We start from the raw sequence: 13,894 nt of genomic DNA, 5'->3' as shown, positions 1-13,894 counted from the left end.
TGTGTCTTTCTCTTGGCTAGAAATGTTTTTTGACACTAACATCATGTTTGGGCAGATTAAAGTACTTTTAATAAGAGAAGGGTTGAGAAAGTTGGTGGCAATCTGCAAGCTTGTCACTTTGGGTGCCACTAAATCCTACAAACTGGTCCTTTAAGTAAACTGGATCAGGAAAAGTTGTGTCTTAGGAGGAGTATTCCACTGGTTGAGATGGTAGATATACACAGATGAGATAGGAGACTGGTTTCTGTTGCCTCTTTTTTAATGACTTGTACGGGCAGATTAAGTACATTTCTGTATTGAAGGTCTACATCATGTGTCAAACTCGAGGTCTGTGGGCCAAAAATGGCCTGGCACCTAGTTTATGTGGTCCATGAGAGCTTGCAAAGAATATAATTTCTGCAGTGCAATTCTATGCTATGTTACAGAAGTATGGTGTCCATAAACTACAAGACAGAATGTGTCCCAGTTCTACTTGTGCACTGACGGTGTCTGGCCACTAGATGTCAGTGTTACACTAGACAGCATCTTAATATCATATAGCCATTTCCTGCAGTGACTCTGCAGAGTTGTAGCAAGTACATTTAATAGATGCAACCTAACAAAATGCTGTCATTTAAATTTTAAGCAAGTATACATTTTAAACTTTGCAGGCTACACAAATTGAAACAACAGTTATTGTTATTTTGACTTTATCACTTATGTTTCTTTGTAGATGTTTTTTTTTTCTTTTTTCAAAACTTGCTCTGTCCCAGGCAAAACTTTACAACTTCAAACAATTTAAAAATGTGTTTAAATTTAATTCAAGTATACAAAAAAGCTATTTGGGGAAAAAACACTAGAAGTTGGCCTTGTAACAAGCCAACAGACTAGTTTAATAGCCAAATATGTTTTTGTCCCAGTTCTGAAGAATGAGTGTATTATTTATTCATAGATTTCTTCTTAATTCATATAATCTTAAAATCCATTTAAAGGAAAAATAGAGTGAGAAAACACTGAGAACTGTGTGGTACTGACTTCTGGAGTTAGACCTGTAGACTGTTTTTCACAATTTCTGTGTTCAGCATTTTTTGGGCCGACCTGAAACACAACTCAGTGACATGCAGGAGCCATTGTCCCTCAACATTATACAAACTCCACAAACTGACACTCACAGCATCACCTCACCCTCCCTAACGGTCAGTTGTGAACATAGTGTCAAATCAGCCCAGCAGTTCACTTCAGTTCACTTCAGTTTCAACAACCAACAATTATTGCGGTTTCTGAATTGGTCATAGGTTTTTGGATCAGCTGGCAGTTTGAGTTGTTTGGTTATGAATTCCTTTACTGATTTTTCATGGTTGTCTGTTAATTGTAAGTTGTCTCTTGTGTTGCATTTTTATAAGTCCAGAATTGTTGTCATGGTTTTGTTTTTGGTGATAACAGAGGTTGAGGTAACACTTTTAAAGGAGTGTTGTAATGATTTGAACTTCTCAAAGTAAACACTAGATTTCATCATGATCTCACTGGATTTGGAAGGGGCAGTGGACATACCCTCTCCACCCCAATTTTGAATTTATCAGCCATAGAGACATCTGCCTTTTTCCCAATATAATAGGACAACTTGCACTTGGCTTGTGGTGCTCAATGCACCAAAAAAAATAAAATAAAATAAAATAAAATAAAATAAAATAAAATAAAATAAAAATTCCAAACCAATGTCTGTTTAAAAAAAAAAAAAAAAAAAAAAAATCATGACCTGGTTACTCAAGATAATCTACAAAGCTTGTTGTGAGCAGGTTCATGTGGGAACTACTTTCTTTGCTGTTGAATCTACCAGAACTTCTTTAGAATTGACCAAAACTACTTTCTAAGAAAGTAGCTCCTCCTGTATGAAGCTGCTCACAACAAGGTCTGTGGGCTCATGACTTTTGGAAAGAGACACTGGTGTTAAATTGTGTGCCGTTTAGTCCCATTATATTGGAGAGAAGGCAGACATCTCTGATTAACACCAAAACTAACTAGATGGTTGAATAGCACTACAGGCCACTTGATTTTTTGAACTGTTCTTTTAAACCTGTCTTAAAAATCCTTGTTTACCTATCGTCACTCTTTGCTAAAACATGTGATTTTCAGCTTGAAGATTCTGGATTAGCATATGTCATGAAAATGGCAAAAAGGCCAAAAAAGCATTCCTTTTCATGATGATTAAGGACTTTTAGCAGACCAATCAGATCTCTCTGAACAGAGCCATTAGCGCAGCTGACACTTCGCTAAGCCCCACCCCCAAGCAGCAACTGTCCAATCATAGCTTAGCAACCGTAACTAGAGCTGGCAAACTTGTCCATGTGTCGACGTGTTGTCGCGGTGTGCAGGAGTCTCTGAGAGGAGCGGCACTTGGCGTTTAAAGAGTCTGGGCGGTGCCGTCTCGAAAACGTGAAACACAAGTCGGGTGAACTGGATTAAACTGTCTTCATCTGCTCTGCAAACATTAGCATGGCCAGCTAACTAACACTAGCTTACTAGCTGCAGTAACTTTACCTCCAGCCAAACAGACTCTAGTCAGATGAAGGCTGATATTGTCTGGATTTCTGGAGCTCACTCATATCACTGCATACACAGGCTCTGTAGTTACATTAAAACTGTATAGACTTTGTTTTAAAACATGGTAAAAGTGCAAAATATTACATCTCAAAAACAAGTATTGTAGTAAACTAAAAACTAACGAAAGTTGTTAAAAGCAGTTTAATTAACAGAAATAAAAACAAGAACTAGACTTTAGGGGAAAAAACAAACGAACTGAAATTATGTGGTCATTCAAAATTAACTAAAATACAATAAAATATACATGAACATGAACAATAAATCTGTAATCATTCTGCTCCGGATAATTAAACCGTTAGTTTTCAGTTTCGTTGGACGCGCTCCCTCCCACTCTCAGTACTTCTTCTTTCAGCAAAGGCGCACTGCGCCTTTACGCACGACTCCAGTGAGCGTGTGGAGGAGAGCAGAGACATGAAGACCGTCAGTGTGTGAGCGTTTTGCTGCCACCGCTGCATGAAGATGATCCTGCTGTCTGCTCTGTTGTTCTCTCTCTGGGGAGAAGCAGCTCGGTGCCTGGAAGAAGGTGAAGGCTTCACTTTTGATGGAGACATCCGCCACTACGCGGTGGCCACCAACACGGTTTACGTCGCTACAGAGGAGAAGCTGTACCAGCTGAACCACGACCTGACTCTGGTCCACAGTCTGACCCAGAGAGGAGTCCTGGCGGGTGAGGAAAAGGATCCAGGCACACAGTTTCTGCGGGTTTCTGAGGCGGATCAGTTGAACGCAACTTTCGGTGTCAACATATTATTGCCATTTGTTGAAAATGACACTCTGATCAGCTGCGGTGTGATTGACAAGTGTGGTTACTGCGAGGTGCGGGACCTGGAGGACATTTCAAAGTTGTTGTACAGGGAACACATCCAGGTGGGGTCTCCATGGCGCAGCAGCGCGTCCATCGGCTTCCTGGTGAAAGTGGAGAAGAGAATTACAGAGACTTATATTCTGGCTGCCACAGAACAAAATGAAGACAAACCCACAAAGACCCCCTGCACCACTGGACCAGACGCAGTGAACCTTCATAACACAAATAACAATCAGAGAGGAGAAATATTTGCCGAAGTTGGCGAGGACTCTCAGGCTTCGATCAAACGTGAAGGAAATGTGGAGTTTGTGGATGGATTTCAGATTAATTCAAACATTTATCTTTTTTCCAACCTCCCTTCAAAGGACAAAAACAACAAAGTCCGTCTCATTTGGCTCGAGAGAAAAGACGGTAAAACCCAGACTCTCAGGTCACTGCGGGGCGCGACCCTCAGTCTCTCTGATGGTGATAAAGTCAGACTCCTGGACTCCTCGGTGATCCCGGGTGGGTCGCCGGTGCTCTGGAGCGGCGTGTTCAGTGTGGACGGAGGACAAAGCAACACCGAGCTGGTAGTGTTTGACATCAGTCCTGATCTCACTGGAGACATCGATGCAGACCAGGACTTCTGTAGTACAACCTGCGATGACAAGTCAAAACCGACGGTAGGTTGTTTTCTAAAGTCTGTTAGAACAATCTCACCTCTGACCATCAAGCAAATTTACAGAAAAGCAGATCACTGCACTGTTTTGTAGTGTCAATAAAGTCACACAACCAGAGAGATACGGCAGAAAAAGAAAAAAACATAGTTGAACATAGTTGTCATGTTATAGCATTATAACATATTATAACATATTATAACATATTAAAATATGATAAAGAGTATATTGTTATAACAAAAATGTTTCCTGTTATACCGTTATCATGTCATAACTTGTAAAACATTTTATGTTTTAGCAATAAGTTATCACGTTATATGTTTCATAGCATATTGTTATAACATAAAAGGTTTCACATAACATGAAACATGTTATAACGTGATAACGTATGTTGTTGTAATGTCACGCTATAACATCATAACATGAAGTTTATTGGTATGACAAAGTATTTTCATGTTGTTATGAAAATTTATCACGTTAAAACAAAAACGTTGGCTATTTATCCTGTTATAATTTTGAAATGCTGCATGTTAACACATTATGACTTGGGAAACATATTGTTGTAATACACTAACTAATAGTATTATAAGTTATCATGCTGTAACATTAAAGATTATGACAAAATAAATCATATACTGTTATGACAAAAAGCATGTATGTTACAAGTTATCATGTTATAACATGAAACTTTTTTTATTACAAGATGAAAAGTATATTGTAACAAGAAAAGATTCTTGCTATAAAGTGATAAGTTTATGTCTTATGAACATGAAAATATCTTGTTATAACAACAAGCCTTTCACTTTTTGACATCATACCCATTTTTTTTTCTTTTTCTGACATAGCAGCGGTGAAAAGACTGAAAATCTGTACTCAAGAACAAGTACTGTTACGCTGCTAAAGTAAAACTCCTATACTACTATAATTACAAGTAAAAGTATTGGTTTTAATAAATAATTGTGGACATATACTTAAGTAAAATGACAAAGTACTCTTCACAATGACTACTCAGAGTATTAGATAGATAGATAGATAGATAGATAGATAGATAGATAGATAGATAGAAAACACTTTTTTCTGCATTTTCCTTTTTTTCTGTTTTTTTTTTTTTTGTTATTTTTTTCCCATATAAAATCCACGAATGAGGTGCAGTTACTGCCATGACTATTGATTAAATATCCATGAATACATTTTTAATTGGTTAAGTTCTGATTGATCGTTAACATCCTGGCTTGCTGCTGCAGCATTTTGTTTTGGTTTTCATCCGTATGTCCTGGTTGTCATTGGCCTGTTGGTGATCAGATCACCTTATTGGCTACTAAAATGCAGATTAAAGATTTTGGATATAAAGTCCAATTGTACTCAACACTCAACTAGAAAAATAACTAAGTAGATTCCACCTTGTAATGCATACTTAAGTACGAGTAAAAGTATAGACTTGAAAATCTACTCACAAGTACCAAAAAACTACTTAATTACAGAAATTTGAGTATTTATAATTAGTTACTGCCACACCTGCATAGCAGCAACACGCTACCATAGTAACAGAACCATTTCACCACACTGACAAAATCTTTCAGTCTACGTGGGGAACAATCTAACATTTTAGATTCAACAGCTACCAATCACATTATCAATCACAAAGATGTTATACTTGGCCAACTACTACCAATAATAGTCTATATTTTTCATTTTCTATTAACAGTTTACATAGTGCTTAAAGAGTGAAAAGAATGAACAAAGTTCTAATGTACAAAGATAATGCAAGGAAACTAAAATAAAAATAAGATTCTGAGACTAAATAACTTTTTAAATCACTTGATTAAAGCCCCCCCCCCATCATTTCTAAAAATGAGGAGTCAGAGTTATTTCAGAGTGCAGTCTTGCCTGCTGGTGACAGCATGAGGAAGGAACTAGGTTTTGCTGACTGACGCTTGGCTTATTACACATTCAAAACAAAACTGTAGTCCAAAAAAGTCTTTAAAAGTAAGAGGTCAATTTATGGGGTTCTTATATAGCTGGCTGTTAGAAAGATAGTGACAATATAACTAAAATGTCACTTACTGTCACAGCAGCACTCTAACTTCCTAGACAGTTAGACAGTCAGTCATGCTGTACAGTATAAATGAACTTGACATACTTAATGACCTGGCAATGCTGTTATCTGAGCTTTTAGTGATATCAGACTGTTTCATGTATCCTCAGTACTTCAAAAGCTCTGCTCATCATGAAGACATAAATACATGTTGGATCCAAATCTATTGATCAATGTGTTTGTGTTTCTCAGCCAAAGACCCTGAAGCCGAAGATGGTGCTGTTCAAGCAGAACTACATGACCTCTGTGCTGGCAGTGAGACAGAAGGCCTGGATGGTTTTCTTTATTGGGACGGGAGATGGACAGCTGATTAAGGTGCGTATGAAAAGTAACAGTCATACAGTGCCTATAAAAAGTATTCACTGCCTTGGATGTTTTCTCCTGTTATTGCTTTTATAAATGGAATCAGATCAATATAATTTGGCTTTTTTTTTACCAAAAAAAAATCACCAAAAAACTCTTTAATGCCAAATTGAAAACAGATTTCTACAAAGTAATGTCAATTAAATAAAAATCCATAATGTAAAATATGTGATTGCATAAATATTCACCCCCTTCAAGTCAGTATTTAGTAGATGCACCGTAGGTCACAATCACAGCACTGAGTCTGTGTGGACAGGTCTCAATCAGGCTTTGCACATGAGGACACTGCAATTTTACTCCATTCGTCTTTGCAAATCTGCTGAAGCTCTGTCAGGTTGCACAGGGATCGGGTGTGGACAGCCCTTTTCAAGTCCAGCCACAAATCCACTATTGGACTGAAGTCTGGATGTTGACTTGTCTGCTCCAGAACATTCACCTTGTTGTGTCTAAACCATTTCTGTGTAGTTTTTGCTGTGTGCTTTCTTGCTGGAAAATAAATCTTCTCCCAAGTCATAGTTCATAGTGCAAACTATGAAGCAATTTAGACTGCAAATTTGTCCTCCAGGATTTAACTATATTTTTCTGCATACATTTGACCCTCTACCTTTACAAACCTTCCAGGGTCTGCTGCTGAGACACAGTATGACATGCTTCACAGTGAGGATGGTGTGTTTGTGGTGATATGTTGTGTTTGATGTCTGTCAAACACAGTGTTTATAGTCTGATGGCCAAAAAGCTCCATTTTGGTCTCATCAGACCAAAGAACCATCTTCCACTTGATCAAGGAGTCTCCCACATGCCTTTGGGTGAACTCTAGATTTACTGAGCTTTCTTCAACAGTGGCTTTTTTCTTTTCCACTGTTCCATCAAGCTCTGACTGGAGAAGAACCCAGACAACAGTTGTTGTATGCAGAGTCGCTCCGATCTCCGATGCTGAAGCTTTTAACTCCTTCAGAGTTGTCATAGGGGTCTTGATGGCCTCCTTCACTAGTCTCCTTCTTGCATGATCACTCAGTTTGTGAGGACGTCCTGCTATAGGCACATTTACACATGTGCCATATTCCTTCCTTTTCTTAATGATGGATTTAACTGAAGGCCAGGGGATGTTCAGTGACTGGGAATTTCTTTTTATCTATCCCCTCAACTATACTTTTCAATAAACTTTTCTCAGAGTTGTTTGGAGTGTTCTTTTGTCGTCATGGTGTACTTGTAGCCAGGAATACTGATGAACCAGTGACTGGACCTTCCAGACACATGTGTCTTTATACTACAGTCACTTGAGACACATTCACTGCACTCAGTTGATCTCCATTTCACTAACTGTGAGACTACAAACACCAGTTAGCTGGACCTCTGTTGAATGAGGTCATCATTCATGCAATCACTGGGAAGGGAAATATGGTATCAGAACATCTGTAGCTCTAAAGCACAAGTAAACACACTTACACTTCTGCACAATGCCAGATTTCGAGGAAATGCAGCCAAAGCCAACCTTCATGCTGTTATTGCGTCCTCAGTCTGCTCTGCCTGTGTGTGTGTGTGTGTTTCTCTCTCTCTGCAGCTCTCACAGACAGAGAGCAGAGAAGAGAAAAGGGAACGGCCATGAAACCGCTGGTCGCTATATAAACCTGTGCGTTTTGACTTGTTGTCTGGGGCTGCACACTACTGCCCCAAAGATGGCACTCAGAGGTGTCTCAGACAGTAAAATATAAATAAATAAGAAAATACAGGCAGAGGGCAGGGTCTTTTCGTTGATTTTTTTTTTGTAGGAGAATTCTGCATCCTAAGTAATGATAGCTTCAAATTGGAACCACAGTATGATTTTGAAGTGCAGAAGGAACTGTTTCTTAGTAGGGCCTGAAAAAAATGTCCTTGGTTCACACTGACCAGCTCTCTGTGACCCCCTTCATTATTTCCCCTGCCACTTCTCCATCACATCATCCTCTGTCTTCTCTCCATCTCCTTCATACAACAATCAATATTCTGCAGAGACTCCTTACTTTGCACATGCTCTCGCTCACATGATTAAAGAACTGAACGTGAATCTGGTAACCCTCCACTCAAAACAATAGGCTCTTTCATACCCAGTTTACCTCCACAAGTGTTCATAAAACCACTAAGCTTACTTCTCACAGCTATACAGAGGAAGAGAACAGAGAAAAATGAGCTTCCTATTGATTCTCTGACAAATGTACCACAGGGGAACACAACTGATAAAAAATGTTGCAAAAATGGAGAACCATTTGTGTAATGGTGTGATGCTATAGCTGTGGACTAAGTGTGAATCTATAAATAACTGGAACACACACTGAACCTATGCAAGCTGTTGATTGTGAGCATTTTACTGGTTGTTGTCAAGCATTAGACGTACCAAGTAATGCTTGTTTAGCATTATTTGTTTATATGAAATTATAAAGTTCTGATGTTCATTCTTGTGAATGAGATATCTCAAGAAATGTTTTGCATTTCCTCAAACTTAGCGCAAATGTTCACTTAGATTGAGATCAACTGAGATTTTGGTGGTAAAAGCTCAGATTTTGGTGGTAAAAGGTAAATATATAAGGAATGCTTGGAGGGAATTTCTTCAAATTTGGTACAAACCTCTCCTTGGACTCAAGAATGATTTGATCAGAATTTGGAGGTGAAACATCAAGGCCAAGGTGACCTCAAAAAAAACATGTTTCTGGCCATAACTCAAGAATTCGGAATACACTAATTCTGACAAAATTTCACACAAATATCTAAAAGAGCACAATGATAAAGTGGTGACATTTCAAGGGTCAACTTCACTGTAAGATCATGTTCAGCTCTGCATCAGTCTTCTGTACTCCTCTGTAAAAATGGATTCTAAATGAAGACAGCATGTTTCTCATTGGAAATTATTACATACATGTCATTAGAACAAAAACATTTTGCCAGAACAATACACTTAGTCCCTTTCATTAAATTCCTGCAAAGTCTTCACTGCACATTACAGCTGTGTGATATATTGATTATATTTGAGTATGGATTAATGGACAACATAACTGATGACCATATCGCCATTTTAAAGTTTTCAGTGGTTCCACTGGCTGCTGCTGAGGGGCAGTTACTTTACTTCAATCAGTCGTAAAGTGTGCAGGTCAGCGCAGATTACAGTATAACAGTTATTGAAAGGCTGTGTGTTGTGTTTGCTGCCACACAGAAGAAATATAAAGTCTATTTATCTAACATTTTCTACAGCGTCTTCCTGTATTCTTCATATCAGCTAACATAAAAAGCTAACTTTGTTAGTTAGCAGCTATGAGTAGTTGTGAGTGTTCATTGTGATGGAGAAAAAAAAACACCCACAAGCCCACACTTCTTAAAGGGAAAGGCTCTAACACAGGTACAGTGGGCATGTAATTCAAGTCCATCAGAAAAAGTGCTAATACTCCACGTTAAAATTACCCCACTACAAGTAAAAGTTGTGCTTTCTAAACTATGGTAAAGTCATGTATTATGGCAAAATTTACTGAAAGTGTCAAAAGCATTACTCAGTGTGCAGTAAAATGGTCTCTCTAGTGCTCTACTATTATATCTGATGTTGTGGATTAATATTAATGCTGCATTAATGTGTATGTTGCATTTTATTGCTGTAGATGTTAAAGGTTGAGCCCATTGTAAGCCACTTTATATAATTTAATCCACAGCAATGCATCAACTTCTATAAGATCATCTCATGTTTACACTGTGAGAATTTACAGTATGTTATTTTAGAGAAAATGTGTGTATTAAAATAGATATGATGTATCACGGTTGTTATTTTTAAGCCATATCAGCCAGCCCTAATGCACACAGTATATATACAGTATTGACTGGCTAGTGGAGGATTACAACTGCAAGGTGGCAATTCTAGTATAGTACAGATAGATTGTCCGAATTATTATCAGTATCATCGCCACACTAGATTACACTTGCCTGTTCTTATGATGGAATCAAATCTGATGTGAAGTATTGCATGGTAGGAGGTCAGGTTATCAGTGTAGTGTGGGTGTTTAGAGTGTGAGCAAATCTAACCACTCTAACCAATCAAAAAACAATTATTGACCCCAAAAACCCTAAACCTCTGCCTCATAACACCTTCCTGTCACAGTTCAGCAGAAGCAGGCCGCAAATGCCGACACTCAGAGAGGGCAAGCAGGGGTGAGTCCAATCAACAGTTGTCAACAGGTGGGCAGTCTGAGGGGGGGATCTGAGACAAGATGCAAGTCAAACACACTGCAACAAGCTCAAGCTGGCAAAAACTGATGCAGTGCAAAAGCTTCCCTCCATTTCCACATTTAGACTGATTGAGGAAATGAGGTCCAGCTGTGCAGACAGGTGATTGGTCAGTTGGGTGGTCAGGTGATCTCCAGAGGAGGGAAACTCTCTGAGAACTTGAAAACCTGCAGAGCAAACACTTGTGAATCAGAGATTGAAGAAGGAGAAACTGTAAGCGTTATTTCTGTTTAAACACTTAACCTGTGCAGCATGAAATACTGTTGCAACACATCCTGCATATTGTTAAGTGTTAAAGCAGGGCAACTTCAACAGAAACACCAGTGTGATGTTTTCAGCACACGTCTTTGTTTTTCTGTGTTGCTGTGAGCTCTTTGTGGTTTCAGTGGACAACACAGTGTCCCCATTAGGACTGAGAGGCATCAGAGGATCAACCTTTTGTCTTGATAATCTTAATGGTGGTGGTCATTAGCTAGTTGTTTGACCTTTAAAAGATGCCTGAACCACAGACAGAACAGGAAATGTAACCCTACCTCTACGGAATTTGTAACAACATTTGTTTGTGCAGGTCTTGTACTTGTACATCTTACTCTTTGCTGCATTTTATTTTAGGAGAGTGGTAAAGACAGTTGTATGTGTATATGTTGAGAGGCAGATTTTTAGATGTATTATTAGTCAGAGGCAGCCACAGTGTTCTTTGAGGAAGTTCACTGAATGATAACAATTAAGGTAATATTATGAAACCAAAGAAATGATTGAGGTCATCTTGCTAAATTCAAATAGCCATATAGTTTAAATCTGATTATCTTGCTGTCCTTCCAACATTAATGCCACAGTCTTAAATAGGTGAAAAGCAATTTGTTGATATTGGGTGCTGTTGTGTGCAGGCATGTGTGCAGACAGCAGCAACAGAGCTGCAGAAATACTGCAGCACTAAGAAAAATGATACCAACATGAACAATACTATTAATGCTAGTATTGATACTCAAAACAAAACTTCATATTGGTGATAGTGATACTTTGGGGATCTCTCCCTCCACCCCTAGTTTACTCTCTCCAGCTCTAGTTTCACTGTGTGCTAACTTCTGTGCCATTTTTTTTATCTACCCGTTAAAGCTGGGGTAGGCAGTTTATTTTTGGCATGTAATTCCTCTCTGGTCTGAGAGAAAACACAATTTCTGCTTCCCTTGGTTCTAGAAAGTGTGGCCCACAAAAGAGACTATGGCCAATCACAGGTTGGTAAGACAGCTTATTGTTGAGCCTCATTCCCAAAGTGTCCATACTTTGATAATCTAGGAATGAGACTCAACAATCAACAATCTCTCCAGAATTGTTTATTGCACCTTTAAACCATAACCTTTGATTTCTACCAGCAGAAAAGCTCAGTCTCTCAGAATCATAACGATGCTACATTCTTGTTGTCAGCTTGCTGTGGACAAGAACTATCACACCACGTGTCCCAGAGTGCTCTACAGGGCCAACGAAGACCACCAAGTGTTTCCCAAAATACATCTGGATCAAACTGATTTTAAACATGTCTACGTACCATTTAAAAACCAGGTAGGTGCATCGTACAGGTATCATGTGTAAAGCTGGGATGAACACTGGGAGATTTTGGATACTCTGTTTTTCAGATATCATAGTGTCATATGTCTGTACATATGCCATATTTGAAAGCATTGTGAAGTTGCTATGTTTGTATTTTGTTGCAGATAAAGCGTGTACCTGTGTCAAAGTGCAGCACATACACAACTGTGCAGGACTGTTGGTCTGCACAGGATCCATACTGTGTCTGGTGTGGCTCTAAACACAGGTCAGAGAATAAACATCTGCTGCTGACACCTTCAGACTATTATAAACTTTATGAAAACATAATTTTCTCTCTCTAGTTGCACATTTCAAGATGACTGTGAAGATTCAGACTGGTTATCCATCCCTGATGATTTTCAACAGAAAATGGTTTCCTATGAAGTTGTACAGAGCAGCACTGACCAGGTACAGACTACATACAAGCTTTTGTCTGTGAGCAGTCATGACTGTTTATTTTCAACACTCACGCCCCTTCCTTTCTCAGATCTCGCTTAACATCGAGACACACTTCACTGCGGGCCAGGAGGTGCTGTCTAAATTCACCTGTAATTTCATCCCAAGTCAGCTTTGCAGGGGAAGCCCTCCTCGACAGTTCCCACACTGCACCTGCAACCTTGAAAATAGCACACTTCCTGCTGAAGGTCAGTGACTTTTGATAATTGATCCAGTAAATTAAATACTTGTTGCAAGAATCCTACTCAACAGGAAATTGTGTAGCATCTTTGTTGTTATATTACATCACAATGAAACTTGTACTGCTGACCAAGACCTCAAATATTCACTGTATTTTTTTCACTTGACAGGCCAGAAGATCACAGTTAGATTTAGACTTGGAACAACACAACTGACAGAAGAACTGAAGATATCTAACTGTCCTGCCATCAGTGGACCACCAACTTCTGTCCTGTAAGTCCAAACTTAAGCTGATTTCTAATTTAAATGACAAAGAATAGAGATAAAAGTTAGAAAAAAAGCTGAAACATAATCATTTAAATGTATCACTGATGAAATTATTAGGTCACAGATATGTTTCAGAATAAATTCTAGCTAGTTTTGTTTTGGATAATGACTACAATGTACTACTTTGAACTGTATAAGTGAATATCATGCACATAAAGAAGAGGAGTCTATCTTGCTGAGGGCGAAGACCCAAATGTCATCAAAAATTTAAATCTAGGTCCTGTTCCCATGCAGTTTTAATTGTTGGCATGGAGTAGAAACTTATGTTGAAGATGAAAGAATACAAAACTGACACAGATCCTTTCAAGATAAATGTGTCTGTAAGGTTTTGGGTGGATTTCTCTGGGAACAGGGGGATAAGGTGTTGCACAAAATGTCTGACTTGTCTGTTTTAAAAGCTGTTCAAGTCCTTATTATATCAAAACTGTAATGAACCACCAAGAGTGGATGGAACGAAGAAATGTTTTGCTACAGTTGGACTGTGAAGAGAGGTTTCCTGAAAACCAAAGTTTTTCCAAAACTGGCCTCAAATTAAAGGGATAGCTCACCCCAAAACGAAGATTCAATCATTATCTACTCACCCTCGATCCAATTGAAGGTCTGGTT

General features: G+C 38.7%; 1 protein-coding gene across 2 annotated transcripts in view; it reads left to right on the top strand.

The window, feature by feature from the left end:
* Positions 1 to 2,909: 2,909 nt before the first annotated feature.
* The window catches only part of plxnc1 (plexin C1), a 69,455-nt gene continuing 58,470 nt past the window's right edge, over positions 2,910 to 13,894 (top strand). Inside the window, exons 1-7 of one of the 2 annotated variants that reach the window (XM_084711175.1) lie at positions 2,910 to 4,047; positions 6,329 to 6,451; positions 12,164 to 12,298; positions 12,451 to 12,551; positions 12,628 to 12,733; positions 12,813 to 12,969; positions 13,132 to 13,234. In XM_084711175.1, coding sequence (XP_084567301.1) covers positions 3,034 to 4,047; positions 6,329 to 6,451; positions 12,164 to 12,298; positions 12,451 to 12,551; positions 12,628 to 12,733; positions 12,813 to 12,969; positions 13,132 to 13,234 — 1,739 coding nt within the window. In that variant the 5' untranslated portion in view covers positions 2,910 to 3,033. The remainder of the gene's footprint in view (positions 4,048 to 6,328; positions 6,452 to 12,163; positions 12,299 to 12,450; positions 12,552 to 12,627; positions 12,734 to 12,812; positions 12,970 to 13,131; positions 13,235 to 13,894) is intronic. The other variant, XM_084711176.1, reaches the window with a different exon arrangement.

Source organism: Lutjanus erythropterus, chromosome 22 (genome assembly GCF_056507025.1).
Source record: "Lutjanus erythropterus isolate fLutEry1 chromosome 22, fLutEry1.hap2, whole genome shotgun sequence".
Lineage (NCBI taxonomy): Eukaryota > Metazoa > Chordata > Actinopteri > Lutjaniformes > Lutjanidae > Lutjanus > Lutjanus erythropterus.
This window is presented reverse-complemented; position numbering and strand designations above follow the sequence as displayed.